The 26,871-nt window shown below is 34.3% G+C and overlaps 1 protein-coding gene across 3 annotated transcripts in view; it reads left to right on the top strand.

Annotated features, from left to right (window-relative positions):
• The window catches only part of LOC148948351 (uncharacterized), a 95,878-nt gene that overhangs the window by 58,288 nt on the left and 10,719 nt on the right, over positions 1-26,871 (top strand). For all 3 annotated transcript variants that reach the window (XM_089094301.1, XM_089094302.1, XM_089094303.1), the window contains exons 10-15: positions 1,020-1,323; positions 5,854-6,014; positions 9,038-9,196; positions 14,014-14,181; positions 20,240-20,419; positions 25,142-25,246. In XM_089094301.1, coding sequence (XP_088950427.1) covers positions 1,020-1,323; positions 5,854-6,014; positions 9,038-9,196; positions 14,014-14,181; positions 20,240-20,419; positions 25,142-25,246 — 1,077 coding nt within the window. The remainder of the gene's footprint in view (positions 1-1,019; positions 1,324-5,853; positions 6,015-9,037; positions 9,197-14,013; positions 14,182-20,239; positions 20,420-25,141; positions 25,247-26,871) is intronic.

Genomic DNA, 26,871 nt, shown 5'->3' with positions numbered 1-26,871 from the left:
AATATCAAGTTGTGACATAACTTGAAACATATGTTATCGAAAAATGGTCAACTTACCATTTCAGAAATTTTTTTCTGTCTTGTAGGTTGTTATAATGTACTTTAAATATGCACTTTCTCCTTTTTTTTCTTTTTTTTTTTACTCCTTAGCTCTACCTATTCGTGAAAATCAACAGCCAACCCTTCTTTCATTCGACAATTTTCTGTTTTGTCATTGCTTGAATCTAAAATTGTAATAGATCATTTTGCGAAAAATAATTTGCTGTCTGATGGGATGATATATATTTATACTCTCTCTCTTCATCTCTCTCTATTGCTCTCTCTCTCTCTCTCTCTCTCTCTCTCTCTCTCTCTCTCTCTCTCTCTCTCTCTCTCTCTCTCTCTCTCTCTCTCTCTCTCTCTCTCTCTCTCTCTCTCTCTCTCTCTCTTTAGTTTTACTCTTTTTTGCTTCTTCTTTCTGTCTTCTTTTTTATTCATCTTTACAATTTTATCTTTTTTTCGGCTTGCTAAATTCCTTAGTCTAGTGTGTTTATTCATCGAAATTCAGACAGTTTTTTCAATCGCTGTTGTATCTTTTCGTGGTATCACAGTCGCTTTTTTGTTTGTTTGTTTTGTTGTTTTTTTTTTGTGGCAAGCCTTGTGATTCTCAAAAATCTTTTTAAAAAAATCCTACAAACTCAAAACTGCCAAAATCGAGCTAGAATTGATAATTGTGATTTTTCTGTTGATCGAGCAGTATTGAATGCGTTTTGATTCTCAAAGATCTTATAAAAAATCCAACTAAAAAATCTAAAATCAATCTAGAATTGGGCTAATTGATCTTTTTTTCAGGCGGTGGTAAAAATCGATATGGAATTGGGCTAAATGCCTTGCTTTCTTTTTATGCAAAATTTTATACTGATTTCTCCGTTGATCGCGCAGCATGCTTGTGTTTTCAAAAAAAAACTTTCAAATCCTAAAATCGATCTGGGCTAATTAAAAATAATAAAATTGGGATAATTAGTTTCCTTTCTTTTTCAGGCCAAAATTTATACTGATTTTACCGTTGAACGAGCAGCATTGAACACGCTTGGGTTCTCAAAAGTTTTTCAAAAAAATCCAACAAATGTCAGCTTACTCGATGCTCAATCTAATGCTACGTGTATGGATTTCCTGAAGAAAAATATACCCAAAATATTCCAGAGTACTTTATCCTTGCTTAGCACCAATATGATTCAGCAGTTTTTGGATGAGCTGTCTTGGAGAGAGGAATGGGGAAGAAATAGCCACCAATGTTTTAAGAATATCATAAGAGACATTCGGGCACTGACCCTTGCCGACAATGGTATCCGCTTGTTTTTTAACCAGAATATTTTCTATTGTCTTGTCTCTCTTTTTTATACCAGATAACTTTTTATTGTTACATATTAGGCTCCAGAGCTCCCTAACAAGATCGCCATTGTCTTTAATTTTAGTTTTATATTTTTAAGCTTTCTTTTTTTCTTAATTTTTCTTTTTTTATATTTAACCAGAACTCTTTATTGTCTTTACCCAAAACACTTTCGTCTATATCCAAAATATTCCAGAACCCTTCACTTTTGCTTAGTACCATCATGAAAAAACAGATTTCAGATAAACTATTTGGGGGAAAAGAATGGGGAAAAAATAGCTAGCAAATTTTTGAGCATATCTGACACAATTTCTGACACAGCTGTTTGCTTTTTTTGCTTTTTTTTCTCCGGTAACAAACTCCTTGGTGATAAGCCGCTTGAATTGGCAATTATATTAATACCAGCTGTATGGGCTATTAACCTGTAGGACAGATGAGAATTCTCAAGAGACAACAGTACTTCATGAAATTGAGTTGACCTCATACTTGTCCTATGCAATGGTAACCAATGATTGCACATAATAAGATGATAACTATTTTTCCTCAACTCACCTACCTGTATTTTGTTTCTTAAAATTGTTATATTTGTTAGCCATTTTTGACCGCTTCTGATGACAGTGCAATCATAGAACATCAAAATTTGTCCCTCGTTTATTAATAAAACATTTGTGGGAGCCAATGGCTCTTGAAGGTCTGAGCCCTGATTTAAGAATAGTGGGTCCACCCCCATATTAATGATAATTAAATGTTAATAATAACAATGAAATAAAAGAATAAAAATAATAATAAATTTTTTTTAATAATAATTAAAATTTAATAATAATAAATATAATGTCATAGATGGGTAAGTTGGTCACAGTAACCTGTGGCCGTGGTAGCTTGGTCCAATCTTAAATAACGTATATTTTGACATTGATAATACTAAAGACTTTTTAGTCTTAGAGAAGACTAGAGTCTCAGAATTTAGTCTTATTTTATTTCTCAAAAATTGAAAATAATGAATAGACATTCAAAGAGATGTCAAGTTGATCAAACGACATTTTTTTGGAGGTGATTTTGGACATTTTCCTAGGAGGTACACTAGAACGTTTTTAGTGACAACCCTGTCCTGAATTTTAGAAAGAAAATTCGGCTCCGTTAAAATAAAATTTACACTTTCTAACGATATAAGTTTCTCTTAAACTAAATATATCTATCTCCAGCACAAAATAAGGGAAGTTACATGTTTTTTCTAAGATTTCAGGGAAAGTAGATGTCGGCATTTAGTTTTTTGCCGTTTATTCCGGTCGCTTATCCAAGCTCTACAAGTTCAAGATCGTCAAATCAATTCTAAATAGTTTGGCCACACAGACTAAAAAGTTTATAATGAAATAAATAGGCTGATTCTTTATGATATTGAATCCCCTTAAAAAAAAAATCGTTTTCAAGATAGCCTAAAAAGTAGAATTTTTTTTTTTTTTTTTACAAGAATTTATTAATACAAGTGAAAGTAAGGATTGCGAAACGGATTGGACTTTACATAAAAAAAATATATAAAAAAACAAGTTTTTTTAACTGAAAGTAAGGAGCAACATTAAAACTTAAAACGAACAGAAATTATTCCGTCTATGAAAGGGGCTGTCCCCTCCTCAACGCCTCGCTCTTTACGCTAAAGTTAGACCCTTTCTCGCAACTCTATTTTTAAAACGATTAAAAACTTTAGCGTAAAGAGCGAGGCGTTGAGGAGGGGACAGCCCCTTTCATATACGGAATAATTTCTGTTTGTTTTAAGTTTTAATGTTGCTACTTACTTTCAGTTAAAAAAACGTGTTTTTTTTATTTAATTTTTGAACGTTTTTGAATTAATGGGGGTTTTGATTTTGGCTCACCGTACATGAATAAATAAAAAAAGAATTGCATAGTAATTTTGCTTTTACTTGGTTATATGACTTTCTTTCCAGATGTTTAATTTTATTTACAACTATTTTTATTTTTTTTATGCATGCTTTGATTGAGAACTAATGTAATCAACAAGCCTCTAGAGGCTTTCCAAAAATTTTTAATACTAATATTAGGGGGTTCTCCTTCTATTCAGTGACTCACATTTTACGCTAAAGTTCGAATTTGTTCCAGTTCTTTAAAAAAAACACCTTAATCACAAAGGCTGTTAATTAGAATAAATAGCACTTATGAAAGTACTAGAAAAACTTTGGCTTAAAGAGCGAGGTATAGACTATGGGGTAAACCCAATCATAAACGTAATAATTTCTGTTCGTTTTAAGTTTTAATGTTGCTCCTTAATTCTAGTTGAAAAACTTGTTTATTTTTTTATTGAATTTCTGATCGTTTTTTTTAAATAATGCTGGGAAATCTGGCGTCCCCTTCATAGCAATGTCCCTTCTTCAATGAAAACTTCCTCCATGGAAAGATCCTCCCACATAACCCCTGACCCCCCCCCACTACCAGAAAAAAATCCCCCTTGAAAACGTCTGTATACTTCCCAATAACCAATACTATATGTAAACATTTGGCAAAGTTCATAACTTTCAGCCCTCCCCCCGGGGACTTTGGGGGATTAAGTCATCCTAAAAGACATATTTTTTATATTTTCGACCATGCTGAATAAAATGGCTATCTCAAAGCTTTGATCGGGTGACTTTGAGAAAAAATGAGCGTGGGAGGGGGCCTAGTTGCCCTCCATTTTTTTGGTCATTTGAAAAGGGCACTAAAACTTTTAATTTCCGTTCGAATGAGCCCTCCCACGATATTCTAGGGCCACTGGATCGATACGATCACCCCTGGGGAAAAAAAAACAAACAAACAAAAAACAAATATACACGCATCCGTGATATTTCTTCTGGCAAAAAATACATAATAGGAGCTTGAAACCTTTACAGTAGGGTTCTCTGATACGCTGAATCTGATGGTGTGATTTTCGTTAAGGTTCTATAGCTTTTAGGGGGTCTTTCCCCCTTTTTTCGAAAATCAGCTAAATTTTATCAGGCGCGTAACTTTTGATGGGTAGGACTAAACTTAGTGAAACTTATATATTTTAAATCAGTATTAAAATCTGATTCTTTTGATGTATCTATTGGTATAAAAATCCCAGTTTTTTAGAGTTTTGGTTACTATTGAGCCGGGTCGCTCCTTACTTACAGTTCGTTACCACGAACTGTTTGATGATCTTTTTACTCGTTTTCGTCAACTTGCCAGCTTTTTTCATGTATGCATTTGTTACTTAGATCAATATTGATTGTACAAATTTATATTACCTATATAATAATTAACATTTTGTAATATTTGCATTAAATCTGTCTATGGTTTTATGTTTAACAAGTATTGTTTTCACTAATCCATCCTAATCTAAAGCTGCCTATTATGGAACATTTTTGCCTACTCGCTCCACTGCGTTTTTCCTGTCCAAAGGCTCAAACATCAAACTAGGGGTATTGCCATTGTCTTTTATAAACTTCTTAGATCGCTGGCATTGTGCTATGGAGTATAAATAAACCAGAAAGCAGTTATCTTTTGTTTTGTTTTTTTTTACTTTCTCAGTTTTAGGCTTTACAGTATAGGCAAACACTTGAAGAATATTGTAGACTAACTTCTTTTTTTTGTAAGTGTTTGTAGTCAATCCTTTGCGACTAGAAGAATAGCAAGCACAAGCAAAAACTGCCTAGCGTTCTTCAGAAATGCTTATAGTGATTTAGTATATGCTTATCACATCTCTAATTTGTTAGTACTTTCTGATTTGGTGCTACCACCAACCATTCCCCTTTCCTCAAAACCCTCATTCAACCCGCTGTTGACTGTATCTGGCCACTTTTCGCTATTTTCTACCTTGAAAACAAAACGTTGGCAAAATCAAAAAGCGGTTCTGCGGTTCTATCTTGGATCGAACTAAAGACCTGCTTCGTGAAAAGCAGGTGAGATGAGGAGCGTGCTATGGAACCAATTAAATAAATAATCCAAGTGCAATAATGCTAGAGTGGGCTCTTCTATCTCTTAAGTGTTTGCATACAAAAATACCTTGCGATAGTTAAGGCTAAAGATTTTATATGCTGAGTCATATTTAATATAAATAATGAAAAACGAATCTGTGAACTCCTCCCTCCCTACCCGTCAAAGTAACTCGCCCTATTGATTTCCTCTTTGAACTTCTTATGCCAAAGAGGGTAGTATGTGCTGTAAGTACTTTAAACGAAATGCCATGTATTACTTACCCCACCTCCTACCCACACCTTCCTCTATCTTTTACTATTAGAGAGGTCCATTCGTTCAGAAACGTAGAACAAACAAGCAAAGAAAGCTCTATAGTAAAGATGTGTGAGTCTTACTTGCCAGGTGTACTGAGTATCTCTTAGGCACATGGAATTACAGACATTGGTATTTACTCTGTTTTATGAACTCTTTGATCAAAGGTTAGTTTTTTGGGATGTGTCTTTTAGGCCTCGAAGGGTTTTGTTTTAAAATAAACAAGTTCATGGAAGTCTTTTTCTGTTGTAGCTGACCCAATTTTGACACGTCTTGCGCGTGTAGCTGCAAACCCGACTGGAAGCTGGGCTGCAACTATCAATGCCCCAACGGCCACATCTAAACGGACAATTTTATCAAAAAATCAGAACGAAACAGCAGCTGTGAGTGTAGACAGTACTCCAATCAAGCAGGTATTTTATTTTTATTGTGTTTTTTTTTTAGATTTACAAGAAAAAAATTGTTTACATCAGTTTGCTCGTGGTTCTTTTTATTTTTTTTTATACCTTTCCTTCTGTGTATATTTATTCTATTATATTTGCATAATATTAGTCTTGCTTATGTGTTTTTTTATCAAGGAAATTTGTTATAAGACCTTCATGACGTTGTTTATTTATGTTTATTATAAGAAGTATGTGAGTGATTGATCTTATGAGAGTAAGATGAAGGTTGAATGTTTACTAGATAGTTAGGACGTTGCTACACTTCAAGCGAGAATTTGAGAGGAACGTTCCAAGAACAGTTGAATATGAAACTTGATAGTTTAGAATGTCACAATTTAGACGATTGATAGAAATTTTTTTTAGGAAAATAGTTTACAAAGTAGCAGAAAATGCCTTAGATAGGAAACTTGGGAACGTAGCTCTGAAAATTAGTGAAAACGCTTTAAGTTTGGTTCAATAGAGAAGGCTTTTAGAGTAACTTTCTGAGGAATAGATTTTGTGATAATAAGAGGAAATAAGCGAAGCAGAAACAGCATTAGAGTGTGTTTAGAATTCGACAATATAGATGAGGAATGAAATAACTATTAGCAGTTTTAAAAAAAAGTTGCTTTGCTAGTTTAAAGATGAAATTTAGGAGCTGTAAAAATCTTCCGGGTAGTTTTGGCTTTGATAGACTTCATAATGGGAATTTAAGAGGAACGTTGCAAGAACAGTTGGATGTGAAATTAGCGAATTTAGAACTTTATAATGCAGATTATAAATTGAATGGTTTAAATAAAATAGGTGTAAAAATCTTCCGGGTAGTTTTGGCTTTGATAGACTTCATAATGGGAATTTAAGAGGAACGTTGCAAGAACAGTTGGATGTGAAATTAGCGAATTTAGAACTTTATAATGCAGATTATAAATTGAATGGTTTAAATAAAATAGGCTGTGAAGTAGTGAATGAGGTTTTAGACAGGAAATCTAGAAAAAACAGCCAGGATTTTTAGCACAGAAGTTTCAAGTCAAAATTTCTTATCTAAACCGGGGGAAAGATACGGTAGTAGAGAAAGCAATAAAGTGGAATTGAGATGTGTAAAGAAGATAATGATTAAATCGTCGAGGATATTAAAATACAACTAGGTCATTATAATGTTAATATATTCTACTGGCATCTTAAGAAATTGCGTGTGTGGAAGGAGTGTAGTCATTCTGAATAAGTCTGTTCAGAGATTATGGTGGGACGTCGGATCAGGGATGAAGACAGCGTTAAGGAAGAGACTCGGATGAGGCTTTTAAGAGAGCGTTAAACTGTTATAAGGATGTAAAAACGTAACAGAGAATGTGAGAGAGTCTTCGATATATAAGTAATATAAAAGTAAAGGAATATTTATTTACTAAGCGTGAGTTGAAGGACGTGTTGAGCAAAATGAAAAATTATGAGGCCGGCCGTATAATTTCGGATAATAACTCCGTATAAAAACAAACCAACTCCTTATTTGATGTCCAAAACTGAGCTTAGCCTGGATTTTAGTAGTATGTTAAACGAACTCTTAAAATAGGGTATGTTTTGAATTAGAAAAAAGATGGCGAAATTTGTAAGTGTATTTTTTGATAAACGGGAGTCTATATCCAGTTCCATCACATTCCCAACCACCAAGGCATTAAATATAATGAGATAGCAGACGAGATGGCCAGTAGCCCCTTGAATAATCCGACTAACCCCAGTTTTAAAGCCCAAACCTTTAGAGACATACTCAGAAGAATAGTTTCTTCAAAAACAAAAATACTCTTTCCATCCTTATTTTCGCCAAGGGCAGATAATATTCTTTATTAAAGAATCAAAAGCAATTCTTTGACCGTAAGAAAAGAGGAGTTGGCATAAACGAGCCGATCCATACTGCAGATTTGTTAACTGTATTTCAGAATCCCTGAGCCACTTGATTTCAGAATGTCAATCCATCCAGCAAGACTTATTCGTGACCCATCATCATATGTACTGAACTAGTTCAGAACTGAACTAGTTTTCAGTTCTGAACTAGTTTTTAAGGTGTCAACATCTAACTAATTGGATTAAATTTCATTCGAACAAATAAGATCTAAAGTGAAATTTTAAAGTGAAAGTGAATAGTATTTCAACATAACACGCTACCCAATTTAATTTTTTAAATAGACTAGACTTTGCATTCTTTTACTTTAATAAAACCTCAGATTGGTAAAAAATATGGGTACTCTTCTATTATCTGTAAGACACGAAAGACATCCACTCGAAAAAACCAAAGATCTGGCGCTATCTGATGCAGTATAAACAAGTATTCACAAATATGAGTGTAGACAAATATGACGGTTGGCCTAGTTATAAATTAGCAAGAAGTAGTCAATATTAGGAAGATCATCAGTAAGGCGAACTTCCAGCATAACATCAACGTGTTGCTGCTCTCAAGCTTACCAGCTAACACTGAAAATTACGTATACAGAAGTATCTTCAATTTCCTGCGGATATTCATGACCCATCATCACATGTAGATTGAAAATCGTTGTGAAGCCAAAATGAGACTGAAGTAGGCTCCAGAAGGCTTGGCATTCTAAGAAGAAGGAGATAAATTTAAAATTAAGTCCCTTTATAAGAAAGGTGATGAGTGAGTGCAGTAGTTGTAGAGCTTGACTTCGGTAGGTTGCAAGTTGCTTAGCATGATGTTGACTTCTTAGACTAAAGTGACGCTGTAGACAAAGTCTTGAGGGAAGAGCAGTATGGTTTTAGCGAAGGGAGAGGGTGCGTTGGCCAAATCTTCAAGCTTTAATTATTGAATTTGAAAAGTATCTCAATTATCAAATTCTTTTAGTCCTCATTTTTATTGATTACGAACAGGCAATTGATTCAGCTAATAGAAAAGTTAAATGAATTTTCTATCCTTGTATGGTATGCCAAATGCGTATGTTAAAAGTGATCAGCGCTATGTAAAAATGTAATAATGTTTTTGGTGTTTGATAGATGAATGTTGTATCTTTTAGGTTCCAACCCGTAAGAGAAATATGAATTATTCAGCTCCTGGGCCAGCTTCTGTCAAAAGAGCAAGAACACAAGAAATACAGCATCTCAAGTATTTCGGAAAAAGTCTTGGTAAAGCCGTCAATATCCAAAAGACAAGTGGCTTTTGTTTCCAGTGTCCAGTGAGTTTTTTTTATCTGGATTATTGTTGTTTTTTTTTATGGTAGACTGTCGCATAATAACAAGAGTATAAAGTCGAAATTTTGTACGACCAAGATACAATCCGTAAAACATTCGAGCGAGGTCTAAATACCTTTTTTTCTCTATTATTGTTCTTTCATGACTGTAGAGAAATAGCCGAAGAGACTGTTGAGTAATAACAAAGGTAAAAGTCAAAAATTTTTAAAGCCCAAACGCAGCGCATCCAAAATTTCATTGCGGTCAGAATACCTCAGTAGATTTTTTGAATTATTGTCTTTTTAGGGTAGACTTCAGAGTACTAACAGAGGAGTAAAAGTCAAATTTTCACAACCCAAATATGATACCGTGTCTCAAATATTTTGTGGCAGATCGTAGTTTAATAACAGAAGAGTAAAAGTAAAAAATATTTTTAACACAAATTCAATATTTCAAGAATTTGATTGAGGTTCAGATCTCCAATAGGCTCTTTTGAATTGTTTTCTTATAAGGATGGGCTGCTGAGTAATAGCAGAAAAGCTATATTTTTAGAACCCGAATCTAATGCCTCGAAACTTTCCTTGAGGTTGAAATACCTCAGTAAGAGTTTTTGGATTATTGTCTTTTTATGGTGGACCGCAGAATAATAACAGAAAAGTCAAATTCAAAATTTTGACAACCCAAATAAAATATCACAAACATTTTTTTATGGTCTAAATTTTTCAACAAGTTCTTGTTATTAGAATAATTGTCTTTTTATGAAAGTCTGTAGCTTAAAAAGAGAAAGAATCAAAGTTGAAATTTATTACAACCAAAATGCAATACATTAAATATCTCATTGAGTTCTGAATTCCTCAGTGAGTGACAGACCGCAGATATATAGTAGACTAGAACAATATCCAAATTCTTTACAACCTAAACACAATGGCTCAAATGTTTCTGTTGTTTTTTAAATGCTTCCGTTAGTTTGTTTTTTTTGGATTATTCACTTTTTATGGTTGTTAAATAAGCAATAACAGAAGATTAGATAGTTGGGACTTGTTAGTCAGAGCAAACGCCTAAAATATTTTGGCAAATATATATCAAAACACAAACGAGTACTATCCAATACATACTAGACCAATAAGCCGTCTAATAAATTACATAATGATCTCTTTTAAAACACTCTGATTCAATTTCGTCTGTTCAGAAGACCAAATTGTCAACGATAAAACCTTTCGCATGGCCGTTTCAAGACACGGTATATCATACATCATAGGGCTGTTCCAACCACGGATACAAGGGGAGGCGATGGGGGCGATCCCCCTTCCCAAACGAATTTTTAAGAATCCTCCCTATATAATACTATTGAGTACTATATATGAGAAATCAAGACGAAAAAATCGACCGTTTTCTGATATAAGAAAAATTAAACATATCAATGCAATAAAATTATTCGAAGACTGTATGTGTTATAAACGCAAGACTGAAACGTTTCTGTGCTCTTAGGGCGAGTCCAAGGGAGTGCAGACCCAAGACAAGAAGGTTGGACAATGACAGTGCTGTGGCCTGTATAAGCATACAAATGTTGGCATCACTTTCCCCGGAGACAGAGACACAGATAAAGTGTATGTAATACATACGTCCAAATGGAATAACTGTATTTCTATCACTGAACTTAACAAAAATGAAGACTCCTTCACCAACGCTATAAATTTTTCGCTCATTGCAAGCAGACACACAACATTATATGAAGTACCCTGACAATGGTGCCAATTCATCTGCCAGCAAGCTAAATTTTACCTCATTTGGTGGCACTGAAATAGCTTAGATTTGTGATGAAGATACCGGCTTGTCATCTATTATAAGGGTCAAGGTAGTATCTTTCTTTATGCCGAACGGCTTTGCATCCTACTGTAAAGAGATTTAAGAAGCATGTGTCGCCTCATACCAATTGGGAGTCGCAAATTTCGCTCCTCAACTTCCACCAAGTCTATGTCAATAGTTCAGTGAGTATAATTCACATCTCTTTTGACATGAGACCTGGTTATACTTATTTTTTCTCACATGTGGAGCCCGTTCCAGTTGCAGGGCACCATCAGGCCAACTATCCTTTCTGGCGTACCTCAACGAGGTCCTTTGAGCAGTAATATTCTTCGGAAGATGCGTTTCCTGCTGCTAGCACCATTTATAACCCCCTTTACCCATTTAAACATTATTTAATATTTTTAGTATTAATACTAAAAAAAACTGTTTAATATTGTTAGTATTAAAATTTTTACTAAAATCAAATTCTCACTTAATTAGTCAGCTTCACTACAATACGAGGGTAAGGGCTTTCACAGGGGCTTACATAGAGGTAGAGGCTTGAAATAGTGCTACCGATTGGGTAATATAACCTAGCAGAACATATAAGAATTCTACATGAACTTTATTTTATTTTATTAAAGGTTGAAGTTTCTTTGGATCCTCTGAAAGTAAGTAATTGATTGCTTTGATTTTTTTCTGAAATATAGGCAGTTGTGGATGGGTTTTAAAAAGACAGAGAAAATGTAGTTTTTAAAATATTGTATTTTTTTTATAAAAGAAACATGCAAATAAAAATAAGGAGGGAATTGCTTCTAAAACTGACAAAAAAAAGAAAAAGAATTTGAATGAAGATTGTCCGACTGGGTGTACACACCGGCTGGAAATTTTCCACCTTTTTAGCGTCAACCTGGAGAATATTGTGGAGGAATCTAGATGTGATATTTGGGGAGGGGATGAAGTCAATGGGCCTTTGAAGATCTGAGTTTCGGTTCGTTTTGGGTCCACCCCTTAAATAAATACAACTTGCACTTAAGAGACCTAAAGCTAAACTGGTCTGCAATTGCTAAAGCGAAGAAGTAAATTTTGAAAAGAACGGGTCTTTTCTCCCCCTCCCCGAACGAATTTTTAAGAATCCTTCCTAAATTATACTATTGAGTACCGTACTATATACGAGAAATAAGGACGAAAAAATCGATCGTTTTCTGATATAAAAACAATGAAACATATCAATGCAATAAAATTATTCAAAGAAGGTATGTGTTATAAACACAAGACTGAAACGTTTCTGTGCTCTTAGGGCGAGTCCAAGGGAGTGCAGACCCAAGACAAGAAGGTCGGACAATGTCAGTGCTGTGGCCTGTATAGGCATACAAATGTTGGCATCACTTTCCCCGGAGACAGAGACACAGATAAAGTGTATGTAATACATACGTCCAAATGGAATAACTGTATTTCTATCACTGAACTTAACAAAAATGAAGACTCCTTCACCAACGCTATAAATTTTTCGCTCATTGCAAGCAGACACACAACATTATATGAAGTACCCTGACAATGGTGCCAATTCATCTGCCAGCAAGCTAAATTTTACCTCATTTGGTGGCACTGAAATAGCTTAGATTTGTGATGAAGATACCGGCTTGTCATCTATTATAAGGGTCAAGGTAGTATCTTTTTTTATGCCGAATGGCTTTACATCCTGCTGTAAAGAGATTTAAGAATCATGTGTCGCCTCATACCAATTGGGAGTCGCAAATTTCGCTCCTCAACTTCCACCAAGTCTATGTCAATAGTTCAGTGAGTATATTTCACATCTCTTTTGACATGAGACCTGGTTATACTTATTTTTTCTCACATGTGGAGCCCGTTCCAGTTGCAGGGCACCATCAGGCCAACTATCCTTTCTGGCGTACCTCAACGAGGTCCTTTGAGCAGTAATATTCTTCGGAAGATGCGTTTCCTGCTGCTAGCACCATTTATAACCCCCTTTACCCATTTAAACATTATTTAATATTTTTAGTATTAATACTAAAAAAAACTGTTTAATATTGTTAGTATTAAAATTTTTACTAAAATCAAATTCTCACTTAATTAGTCAGCTTCACTACAATACGAGGGTAAGGGCTTTCACAGGGGCTTACATAGAGGTAGAGGCTTGAAATAGTGCTACCGATTGGGTAATATAACCTAGCAGAACATATAAGAATTCTACATGAACTTTATTTTATTTTATTAAAGGTTGAAGTTTCTTTGGATCCTCTGAAAGTAAGTAAATGATTGCTTTGATTTTTTTCTGAAATATAGGCAGTTGTGGATGGGTTTTAAAAAGACAGAGAAAATGTAGTTTTTAAAATATTGTATTTTTTTATAAAAGAAACATGCAAATAAAAATAAGGAGGGAATTGCTTCTAAAACTGACAAAAAAAAGAAAAAGAATTTGAATGAAGATTGTCCGACTGGGTGTACACACCGGCTGGAAATTTTCCACCTTTTTAGCGTCAACCTGGAGAATATTGTGGAGGAATCTAGATGTGATATTTGGGGAGGGGATGAAGTCAATGGGCCTTTGAAGATCTGAGTTTCGGTTCGTTTTGGGTCCACCCCTTAAATAAATACAACTTGCACTTAAGAGACCTAAAGCTAAACTGGTCTGCAATAGCTAAAGCGAAGAAGTAAATTTTGAAAAGAACGGGTCTATGGCCAGTAGAAAGAAGAAGAATAATCAACCATGCATTATATTTGTATACAACAAGACGTCCTAGGTGTTGGAAAAGAGAAAGAATTTGAAGTATAACAACCTAAAAGAAGAGGAAGAAAGGATCAAAAGAGCATAATAATAAAAAAAAATCAGACCAATATGTAAAAGTGAAAACCATGGAAGTTGATTATGCAATCAATGAGCTACTTTGTGTCAAGAAAATCGAAGCAGCTGTTGAGAGGGGTTTTGAAATTGGTGTGTCCTATTTTTAATATTCTAATCTTTAGCCTTTATGGCTTATTATGGTTATGGCTTATTTTATGTTTATCTTTGTAGATATCAGGCTGTCCAAAGAACTTTTCTGACAATTTGAGTTTCGGGAAACATTTATTTTCACATGTTGACAGTCGAGTCCAGTTCTCTGAATTGAGTGATCACCTTCAGTGTAAATATTGCTTCAAGACCTTTGGGACTCCATACGCTATGCAGAGTCACGTCACAAGTGTAAGCATTTTCTTTGTCTTCTTTTTAGATTTTTTTTTTTTTACATATATATATATATATATATAACTCCTATAGTTCCTACTGTTTCGTTTTTGCAGTCTCTTAGCTCTCGTTTTCGTTTTCCTTTTTTTTTTTAATTAGCACTTTGGGTAGCGGGGTTCAGATCCTGGTGTTACTAATCCTTTGGCGAGGGTTGGGGGCCAGTGTTGGGGCTCTGAAAGCTCAGGCTACGACGCAAAAGGTTAATGCTAAAATCTGTAAAAAGATGCTCCTGTAGACAGACTAAATCAAAATCATTGTCGAGCTCACCAATAATGAAGTCCTTATCCTTAGTACCATTAATATTAAGCGATATTATTGAAAACACCAAAGTCATTGCGAAATGGGGGAGCGCAAAATTAGTTCCTTAGATACTGGGCAGGACAGACTATAAGAAGCATGATTTTTACCACAGTTAGCACACTTGGGAACAGCGCTACAAGGGCCATCCTTAGTAGAAAGATGTGGCCCAGCACATCTGGCACATTTCGGGGCATTGTTGGTGCAAGCACTTTGAAGGTGATCATATGACCGGCATTTGAAGCAGCATTTAGGTATTTCCTTCTTCATGAATTCGAAAAAATCCTTATCCAACTTAATTCCTTCTTTAAAATAAGCGGACTGAGCGAAGGTGTCTTCAAGTTCAAGCTTGCTTGACATAGTCTGGCCCAATCCATTTGCACATTTATACCATGCAGCCTATTAATAACTGAAAGGTCGACATCAACTGGAAAACATTGGAGAATCCCGAAAAAGCGCTTGGATCGTACTTTACTTGTTGCTCTGGAAATAAAGTTCTGAACTGATGTACAAAAATCTCCAGTTGCAGATTTATCAATATTGACGAACCATCTGTCATTAAAAAGTATCACACTGCAAACTAATTCATGCCCAGGTATTTTATCGAGAACTGTTTTACGTTTAATCGGATCACACAGTTCTGAAGGCACTTCAGAGACAACAACTGTCGCATGAGTGTCAATTGCTGGGGTAGGTTTGGGTAGTTGAGGGAAATTTACCTGATAATTGTCAAATTTCCCTGACATTTGAACAACCACCTGTTGCAGCTCATTAAACTCTGAGAGTAAAGAAGTTTAAGCCGTGGTAGGAAGACGTGGCACCTCGGCTGGTCGCATTATCACAAATACAGGCACGAAAATGTCGCTACTGTCGAGAGATCTTAACAGAGTAGTAATGTCACTAAAATGACTAGAAAGTGCATTGTTTCCCCTTACGTACTGGGTAATCCGATTCAGGTGCACTTATTTGCCACAGTAAACTTTTAGCTTCTTTGGCTAAGTTCACATCAAATAACTCCATGTCATGTCTTTTGATAATATCCTCCTCAATTGCGCTTAGTAAATTGCTTTGAATAAAATCCAGCCCCGGAGAATACAAGTTCAGGCGTTTCGTCAGTGCTTGTCATGGCTATCGCAATCCAACATACAATTTAAACAATGACTGAATTAATTCAAGTAGAAGCACTGAATTAATGAATATCGAATGCTAGGCGAAGTTCAAAGTAAACTAGATTTCAATTTATAATCCTCTTAAAGTGAAGAACTCAGGTCAAGTACTCTCTTGGAATAAATTTTAACCTCAGAGAAATGAATGCAGACAGGCAATAATATCCAGTACAAGCTAGGTTTGCGGTTTTACTTTACTGTTTTCACTTCTTTTTTTTTTACTTTACAGATTGATCATCAGTACTAAAGTATACAACCGCGGAATACTAAAAAGTGCCGATTTTCAGTCTTAACTTAGAATTCTTCAGAGTATAAAATGCCCACTTTTCTTCTTTTTTTTCTAAAGGTTTTGAAACTGTCCATTGGTTAGCACCATTCATTTTCGGGTTGTTTTAGTGTTTCTTTACTTTTTGGAAGCAGGATAAGGGGGAAGCTATGGGAGCATACAACCTCTACCCCTTAAACATTAGAAATTTAATGATTTAACCCATATTCTCTTATATAGATAAGATAAGATATTTATTTCAGAAAATGGCTATCACAAGCCCCGAAGGGCCGAATTCGCATTTCGGGGTCATATAATAAAAAAAGACATAAATAGCACAACAACTAAAAAACGGGCTAAGCAATGCCAAAAACAACAATATCAGAAAGGCAAAGCCATTCATTAGTCTAACAAAAAGTGTCAAATGTAAGAAGGTTAAAAAGGCACAAATTAAAAAAAAACCAAAAAAAAAAAAAACACCAAAACAAATCAACAAAAAAAAAAGAGATAAAAATAATGTTAAAAAGGTTTAAAAGAGGTTATATAAAAAGGGGAGGGAACGGAAGAGCCAAACGGACACCAGCATGGGTATCACCAGTTAAAAAAAAAAAAAAAAAAAAAAAAAAAAAATAGTGGTTTATTTGAACAGTAATGAAGGGGACAAAGTTTTTTTATATCTGGAGGTTAAACAACGGATGGGGGACAACATAGGGATGGGTTCAGATACAGTACGTGACCGGTGGTGTCTAGATGGGGAGTGTCTTCTGGGGGAAACGTTTTCCGTGCGAGGGTTTATTATTGCTTTTTTTGCGAAATGGAGGCACAGCGTTCCTCTCCTGTTCTCAAGAGTTTCCAGCTTGGCCTTTTTTAGAAGGAGGGAATATGGTACCAAAGTTTCTTTAAAAATTATTTTTTGGGCTCTTTTTCGAATAGGTTCAATTTAATCTGATTAATCACGGGAGATGCCAGGATGCCAAACTGGACAAGCATATTCAAGATGCGGGCGGATAAAGGAAGTATAAATCCTTAAAGAATGGGATGGGGGGATGTTAAACTTATTCAAGAGCTTAAGGAGAGACGTGGACGCATTAGATCTACGGACAATATCTTTCACGTGGATATCCCACTTTAAATTAGAGGAAATTGTAACCCCAAGTAATTTAAAGGAAGACACAGGAATATCTGGGGGTATAGGGTCAAAGAAGGCGGGAACAGATTTCAAGAAATTTATTGTCATTATATTTGATTTAGTGGAATTTACTTTCATATTTAGGTTCTTAGCTTTATCCGCAATCTGGGATAGAATTCCAAGGGAGTCACTTTTAATATTCTTTTGACATACTTCGAGGATCGTCAAGTCATCCACCTATTTCCACCTAAGGGGGAAGTCCTTACCAATATCATTAATCATGACTAGAAATAAAAGTGGTCCCAATAAGGTTCCTTGAGGAATTCCACAATATATAGGGAGGGGGTTAGAGAAAATGTTTTTGTATTTAACAACTTGGGATCTATTTGAAAGAAACGATATAACAATATTTACTTACAGAGGATCAAGTTTAAAGTTAACCAGGAGCAAACGACTTATGCTGGTGCGGTCAACCAGGTCGAAAACTTATTGGAAATCAACTAAGACAAGGTTCAGCCAGCCATTGGGTTTATCAAGGTTACTCATGATGGTGTGTATTAAGTGCACAAGGTAATGGGTGGTGGAAGTTTTCTTTAAGTTACCAAACTGCCGGGTGTCAATACGCGGACAAATTTTATCCTTAAGCCACTCACAGAGAAAACCTTAATAAAGTTTAGGAAAAAACAGAAGTGAGCGTAATGGGGCGTATGTTGGCGAAAGTCAGACTGGCATATTTTTTAGGGACAGGTGTTATAAAACCTTGTTTCCAGCGAAATACTAGTATGCCAAATTTTGCGATGTGGTTGAAAATATTTGATAAAGGTTCAGCAATTTTGTCCAAAAAGGCTTTAATTAAGTCAACTGGGATGTCCAAGGGACAAATACTTGATTTTCTAAGCTTAAGAATTTTATTTATAACATCAGAGGGAGAAATAAAGGGGAAGGAAGTATTGGGAGGAATAGTTGGACTTGAGCCAGTGAAAGGGGGTATGACTTTGAATGATGGAAGCAGGGTACAAGGTCAGATCGTTCGAAGTCTTACTAGTGTCCCAAGGCAAATAAAAGTCCACTTTGGAAGGACTTTTTCCATATATTTTTTTAATTTTTCTGTATCAGTGCTAATGCTTGTTGGAATTAAGGCCTTTGTCTTTATTATTATAATAATTAGAAGCTGCTTATCTTAATTTTTTCTTTTGGAACTTCCTTAGACTATTAGCCTCAGTAATGCGACCTGTTTTGAAAAAGTTGATTTTTTTTCTTATAAGTTTTTTAAAAGACTCAGTAACATAAGGCTTATCTGTAGAACACGTTTTAAATTCTTTCTCAGGGAAGTGGAATTCATAATTACTCCTCAATAGATTTTGGAGGGACAAAGCCATGTAGTCAACGTCATTTGTGTGATATACAGAGGACCAATTTTCAGTAGTAATCCAGGAGCCAAAATTGAAAAGTCCTGAGTCAGTGAGAGTTCCATAAGCGGTTTCATTTATAGAAAATGACTGTTTAACTTTAGCCGGGGGAGATAGAAAAAGGCTAAAATGGTAACTACCCCCTCGAGGGGGCAAAGTGGAGACGGGTTTGTAAAACATTGAAAGATTAGTGCAAATTAAATCAAGAGTAGTATTGCCTTTTGTAGTAGGGACATTAACGACCTGTTTTAAATTAAAAACGTTACATGTAGAATTAATTCTTAAATCGTTTGCGTCACCCATCAGGAAAATTCCTGCATTTGGGTATTTTTGATAGTACAAAGTCAGCACTTATATGAAATTTTTCGATAAAATTTATTTTGTCAGTTGATCTCTGATTAGGAAAGTAATAAAAACAACAAAGGACAAATAAGTTAAAAGCACGCGGCAAGATTTTAGGTAGAACACATACCCACACAATTTCATCAAAGTGATTCAGACACGGAATTGAGATTTCACTGGGATATAAATCATTACGGATAAAGAACAAAATTCCGCCACTTTTCTTACCCAGAGGGTGGTTTTCAGGTATCAGTTTAATAAATTGAGAAAATTTGTCAATCTTTAACATGTGCAAATTTTGAGCTTGAACTTTAGTAATAGCAATTACATCTAAACTAAATGTTTTAGAAAGGTGTCTAATTCATTGAGTTTTTCAAAGTTAAGGCTTTCAGCGTTGCTCAAGAAAAGTTCGGGTAATCGAAAGCGACTTGTGACGATACAGTTTTTAAACTTTACTTTTTGTATATGACAGATGTGGTCAGGGGTTCTAGTGGAAATTTTGACGGGGGCTAAACTTGGATAGTGAGAAAAAGGGACAGGGGGAACAAATCCATCTTTTTCAAATACAATTGTATTTAATTGAGCAGGTACTAGCGGAGACTCTAAACAGCGGTAACTATTTGAAGTTTTAGAAACTCTGCATGGAGATTTTAAAAGAGGATCATTCTGCCTGCTTACTTTTAAACCAGAGTCATACTGGTAGGGTAGCCAGGGGGGATAAAGTGCAAGGGAAGGGAGAAAGGTTTCATGGTGACCTGGGAATAAGTCAAGTTGGGAGTGTTCTTTCAATGGGGGGGGTCGGGGGGCAAGATGATGCTGAGGGAGGGAAGTACGGTGGGGGGTCTCTGAGCGGGGCGGGGGGGGGTTTGTTTCGGCAAATAACGGGTGGAGTCCAGAGCTGGCTGGTAGCTTCTTGGACACACGGAGATAAATGGAGCCGAAAGGACGTGAAGTTTGGGGAGGAATATGAGTGAGGGGGGGTTTGGGGATGGTCCGAATTGAGTGAAGTGATTTTGGGGGTTGGACTGACTGGGCACGCGTAAGTACTTGGGGCGGAGGATTGTTTCGAGGGATGGATTCCTGTGGTATACTGCTCTGTAACGAAAATCTTTCTGTAACGAAATGTATATCTTTCATACATTTTGACTTTTCTACCTGTTTGTACTTATTTTGCTCGACAGATTGGTGATCGGTCTAAAATGTATGAGCGCAGAAAGAATAAGAAATTTCTATATTCAGTTTTAACTGAGAACTCTTCGGCGTATAACTCTATCTATTTTTCTTTTTAATTATTTTATTACTTGTTCTGTAAATTTTGTGAAGACAGATTCTTGGAGCTATTTAGTTGTTGGTCTTATTTTTCTGTTCAGATATCTGTCATATATCACATATCTGTCATTTGTTTTAGCAACACACTGACAACTCCAAGAAAAGGATGTGTATGATATGTGAAGAAGACTTTAAAGAGGTTTCACAACTCCTTGAACATTTGCAGAAGAAACATTCGCCCTTTGAAATGCCCTATGTATGCGAAATTTGTTCCTATAAAACTTCCTCGCAAAGGGATATTGTTGATCACTTTCATAAGGTAATATAAATATCTAATATAATATTTATTTCTATAATATTTAATATAAATTAATATATATATATATATATATATATATATATATATATATATATATATATATATATATATATATATATATATATATAAAATTTATTGACACAAAAGCCCAAAGTGCCGTGGTCACAAAAATACAGACACTTGCATACAAAGATAAATTGGCACAAAAGTATAATCTAGGCTAATGAACTATCACCCTCATCCCTAATCTTCCAAAAACCTTTCTCTATGTTCTATGCCCATCGTCAGGAACCTTCCGAACAAGGGCGGATCCAGAATTTTTTTCGGGGGGGGGGGGTACTAATTTTTGACTCAGTTTTCGACTAATTTTACTGATTTTTACCTAGGTTTTACTAATTTTCGACTTATTTTCGACTCGGTCAAAAATTTCGGGGGGGGGGAGGGGGTTCAAACCGGGTAAACCCCCCCCCCTGGATACGGCCTTGCTTCCGAATCTGTTTATACCTCCCATATCTTCCCTTGCTAATAAATTTATTATCTCATCTCTCTCCCAAACCTCAACCCCAAACAATTCTTTTCTTAAATCTATTAATTCACGACACTTCCAATGAAATGAACCAAATGAGCCATGAACAAAATGAACCAAATCTTCCTCTTTCCCGCACATGGGACAGAAATAAGGACCAGTGTATATATATATATATATATATATATATATATATATATATATATATATATATATATATATTTTTGGCTATTTGTATGAAACAAAATTGTATTAGATACCCGTCAGTATAGCTTACCGTAAATTTTCTTTTAATTTATGATCGAGAGCTTTTGGCTATAAAATTAGAAGCTAGAAAAGAGTATTTTATTTGACAATTGGAAGCTAAAGAGGAGGAGGGTAATTTTAAAAACGAAAATTTAAGAAATGGAAATTGAGTTAATCTCAAATAAATTGTCTGGTGATTACCTCATATTGCTTTCTCGGCTAGAATTAAAAATCAAAACTTCAATGACCCTAATTTGTTTTGAAAGAAGTAAAAATAAAGTATGGATTTTCCTTCTTAGTGTTATACAAATTTTAGTTTTTGTAATATTCTTTGTTTTTGGAGATCGTTCTAATCTAAGACTATTTTTATTATTAGGACTCTGGACTAGGACTATAAGGACCTAGGACTCTCAATTCTAGCTATAAAATACCTAGTATACACTTAAAATACCCAGTATAGACTTCATTTCCATGAGCGCCAATTGGTAAGGGGATGGGGAGGGGGAGAGAGGTGATGATTGACTCTCCCCCACTTGAATTTAATTTTTAAATTTTATTTAATCTTCATTTAGGAAATTTAAACTTTCATTTTAAAATTCTGAAAAAATCATTGCCCCCTTGAAGGTTTCCGTGGATTGGTGCCAGTGTCTCATCTTTGTATCCTTGCGTGTCTGATTAGGAATAATGCCTTTTCTGTACTCATGGCTTATTTTTTACTTGTTGGCAATGAAAGTGAACTAGGGTTATGCAAAAGAATTTTAGCTAGAGAAAATCAGCATGATTTTTTCCATATTTCCAATGATATCAGCTGTAGTTGATTCAGACCATGTTCATTAGTAGTAAAAGGTAAGACATGGATGATAAACAGGATAAGAGTATTCAAGTGTTGATTGAACATAGAACAATAAGTCAGTGCCATCCCCTCCTCCTTCCCGCTCCCTCTGGGGCCAGATGAAAAGCCAGACTACCTCAGACGGGATGAGAAGAGACTATAAGAAAGGATCTAAAAGACTTTATGGGAAGGTGTAGAGTGAAACTTAGATAGTTTTGGGTAGAGGAGGAGCCTGTGCAGCTACGAGGACCTCGGGTGGTTTGGTGCTGAGACGGGTTGTTAGCAGCAGTAGCACTAGTATACTTTGATTTATAGTAGGTTACGAACCTGGCCCAACACTGCTATATTTATATGATTTTGGATATGATGATTATAATTTTTTTTTTTTTTTTTGAAGAATTTTTAGAGACTATGAGAAGGAATCTTAGGATTTTTGAAGGTTAGAAGGGCTTCAGTTGTATTATTTTCTTTTATTATGTTTCATAAAGAATTAAATTGATCACTTCCATCCAAGGTCAATACCACTGTTTTCAAAGAAGAGGCATTTTGTTTACTACAAGGCAGAATATGGTCCTATATTTGTCCCGATTATGGGCATAGTGACTAAAATATGCTTTTCTTTTCAAATTTAAAAGAATCTCAGTTTCAATGTTAAATATTTCAAGGACTTGAGCTTTTTAGTTTGGTTGAATGTGATGGATTTTATATCCAGTTATGTTTCTTTTAATGTGTTCATTCATTCGTTTAGTTATGTTTTATTTATTATTATGTTTTATTTTATTTGCTAATTAATTTAATTAAGCATATAATTATTTTTGTATTTTTCCTTATATAACGGATTTAACAAAAAGATCATACCTTTTATTGCTGGATTAAAGCTCTTAAGTGGCAATAGAATTGAATGAACTAGATTAATTTCCTGGTCTATTCAGATTTAACTGAGCTAAAAGAAATTATTTGTACTGAAAATCATAGTTCTGTCTTTGCTCATTAACTCAAATTGTGTCATTAATTGACTGTGTCATTGATGCTCAATTAATTTTATTCGTAGCATTTCATATTTAGTTGCTTATATCTTCTGTTTCGTTTTTCTTTTTCTTTTTTTTTTTTGTATTGTTGTAGTTTTAAGGGTATCGATTAAAGTATATGCCCCTATTTAGATGCATAAGGGAATCGGTTAGAACTATCTACATTAAAGTTGCAGTTATTTGGACTTAAAACACCCATTGCATGTTTGACCTGTATACAAGTACTTGTATCTAAGTGATTAAGGATACTATAATAATAAATAATAATAATCAAGAATTAAATAATAAATAAGGACTGGAGCGTACTTAATAGTCCAGTAAGATGTTAATTACCCATTACTTTATTTAAAACTATACTAATCATTTAGCCTGTCAGACAACAGGAATAAGAATGAAAAAAAAATTGTACATATACGATTCTTCTTGTCTGCGTTTTTTTTTTCAGTACTGTTTTCCGCTCTAATGTAAACTTGCCAACACTTTGTATAAGAATCAGTGCATGTTTATTTGTACGATTTTTCCCTTTTCGTAGCTTTGTAAATGAAAATGCCAAACAAGACATTTCTCAATCGAAACACTCCTCAAAAGGTACTTTTCAACATCTAGTGACCTAAGGAAAAATCTAGGGTAGCAATCACCCCAATATCAGTGAATAAATGAAACCCAAAACTAACAGAAATTAGAATGAATAGTCATGTTAAATATAACGATACCTGATATTGCTATAGATGACAGATGCAGCTAACAGATACTATTTATCAACTATGTACGCGGAAAAAGTTTGTGGAAAGATATGGATCTTTTTGCGAACAGTTTTACTTGTGTAAAATAAGGACTTTTGTTAAAGCCAAAGGGGGGGGGGGGACTCACTGAGTGTTGGTCAACATTTCAAGTTTTTAGTTAACAAAAACTCTCTACGAAAGACGGTTTGCCAAAGTAAAGTGAAGAATTACATTAAGTAAGATAAATGTCCGTTTTAATTTAGACTTGCCAACATTCTGTATAACATTCAATGCATGTTTTCTTATGATTATAAGCAAAGTATAAATATCAAGCAGTAGGGAAAATTTGGTTTAGAAATGGGACACATCACAGAACACGGAAAGCGAAGTTACCAATACGTCAGAACAATAGCTTCACAGCAATAGGTGTCCCATAAATCCATCGCAATGCGCTGAAAATTTGTCATTGCGTGTGCGCGAAGGCGGAGTCATTAAGACAGGTGTGCGACTGATGTGTCCAAAAAAACTTTAATGGAAAGTAAAGGAATTTTCGCTACTGTTTAATATTTATGTTAAATAATATAATATTAAATATAGTAATATATTTATATTATATTATATAAAATATATAAAAATATATTTATATTATAATATATGAAATACATAAAAATATATTTATATTATAATATTAAATAATAATAATATTATTTAATATTTAATACTTCATAGAAACACGTCATAGTGCTCAGACTAACATCTTACCGAAAACCGTCTATTATAGATAGTAGATGCTTTGTTTTTTAAGTACACATTATGAGAGTCATTGACAATTGATCAGACAATTAAGCATTTGAGAGATTTTTCGTAAAGCAAACACTATAAAACTCTGAAAATAACTTTAAAATCCTGGAAAACTTACTAATGTCATTCCTAAAAGTGCTTCTCTTTACTTTACACCCTCCACCCCCCCCCCCCCACCAAGTGCAAATATATAGCCTGAATTATATATTTCCCATGCATTTTTCCGTTTCTTGACTTTATCGATGTCGCTTCTTTGTCGTTAAATCTATTTTGACAAAAGAGTGACGTGTTGTAAAATAAATGGAAAATATACCATTCAGGCCATATATTATCACATTGGGGGGGGGGGTAAAGTACATTCTTCATTTCTGAGAGACTTTGGACGTCATTTTTTGCAGATGTCCATTGAAAAATTGTAAATGCTCGTTGGGAAAAAATGGTTGGTGCGTATTTTTAACGTTGTTAATTGAGTAAATTATGGTTTTGAAATTATACATTTACCATATCTAAATGGTAATATGCATTTTTTAGTTTGTTCTCTATGTTAATTTTTTGTTCTTTTCTTAGGACCATGGTGGATCTCCCTTTATCATGTGTCATCTCTGTTTGAAGACTTTCAATGTGGTTGGTGAAAAAAATGCCCACAGAATGAATTATATCTACCATATGAAGGTAAGAGCAAAACAATTGAGAAATAGACCCCGTTTAGTAGTAGCCGGAACTATTTATTGCCGAAAAAAATCACAAACAAAACTTTTTTGCCACGCGCCGATTCGTAAATGCATTTTCACAGCTTCGACAGCTTCCCTTGAGTCGTTTAAGTCTCCTGGCCCTTTAAGTTTTGTGGTTCCTCATTAAACGTATCGATCTCGGCCTCTGGAAACTTGAATGTTTTAGCCAAAAGCAATATAATGACATTTATGCAGCCAAGTTTAACTTGTATTCAAATTATTTAGATTCAGCTTTTCTTCTTGAAAACAGTTTGTTACGAAAGACAATTCAAACACAAGTAGCATGTGAACAGTAAATTGTTTGCTCTGTTTTAAGAATTTTTTCTAAGCTAAGACCCTGATTTTTTCAGTTTTTTTTAATCGCCAATATTTGATTTTTTTTTTTTTTTTTTTTTTGGATTGCTCATGTACAATTTCAAACACTAATTTAATTCATTTTTTGTGTATGACCTATTTTTTTTTATTTATTTTATATTATTTTAACTGATCTCAAAGTATCATGTCTGTGTGTTTGACATAAATCTTATGCTAGTACACAATGTTAGTTGAACAAAAATATATATATGTATATATATATATATATCATGAATTAAAGTACACCTACTTTTTAGAGTTTCTTTTTTTATTTTTCTTGGAATTGCCTTATAATATCGGCAATTTTTATTATATTGGCGATTATTATTGGCCTATTACATTTGAATTTGATATATTGCCATGTTTTATCAGAATTCAATACTGGCTTTTCAGTACGATTAGAAATGGCTGCTTGTTTTTGTCTATAGGCATTATGACATATGCTGGTCTTTTTATTTCCAGGCTCCTAACGATTCTTGAATTAGCGATTCGCGAATTAGCGAATTAGCGATTCTTGAATTAACGATTCTTGAATTTAAAGTGATTTTTTTTCATTTAGTGATTGATTTCTCTATTTGCAATTTAGATTTTTACAAGTTAGTATAATATTTAGTAAGGAAAAAGCAGCGAAGCTTTACACTATAGCTAAGAAACACGTAGCCTACAAAAAACATCATTTTATAAAAGATGGAATATTATGGATTATTATTATGAAGATTATGGAGATTGTCACCGCTTAGACATAGAGAAAAAATATATAAGTACGACTGATTTTGGAGAAAAATAATCTTGTATAAATATCATACTCTATATGATATTATGTTATATATATATATTATCCAAACCTTTTTAAAATATTAAATATAAATATGTATCTAATATGAACAGAAAAAGAAAACAAGAAATTTCAATTTCACAGGTGAGGAAGAGTTGATGAAGTAAATAAAATGTAATCCCTGATTCAAAAAAGGAAAAGGATTGTCTTAGGATTTATCTAGAAATGGTTTTGTTGAAAAACATTTTGATATCTGTTTGATCTTCAAAATTAAAAATTTCGTCGTTAAAGAAAAACTTGGTTCGAATTAAAAATTTCTTTATTGAATAGTTTATTGAAAAATTATTATTTGCGCTAAGTAAGTATAATCTGTAGCAAGGAATGAGCAACAAAGCTTTCCACTATCGTCAAGAAACACAAAGAAAATATTTTTTTGC

This window comes from Artemia sp. Qi Xiang Cuo, chromosome 9 (genome assembly GCF_049724085.1).
Source record: "Artemia sp. Qi Xiang Cuo chromosome 9, ASM4972408v1, whole genome shotgun sequence".
Lineage (NCBI taxonomy): Eukaryota > Metazoa > Arthropoda > Branchiopoda > Anostraca > Artemiidae > Artemia > Artemia sp. Qi Xiang Cuo.
Note: the sequence above shows the minus strand (reverse complement) of the source record. Positions and strands in the feature narration are given on the sequence as shown.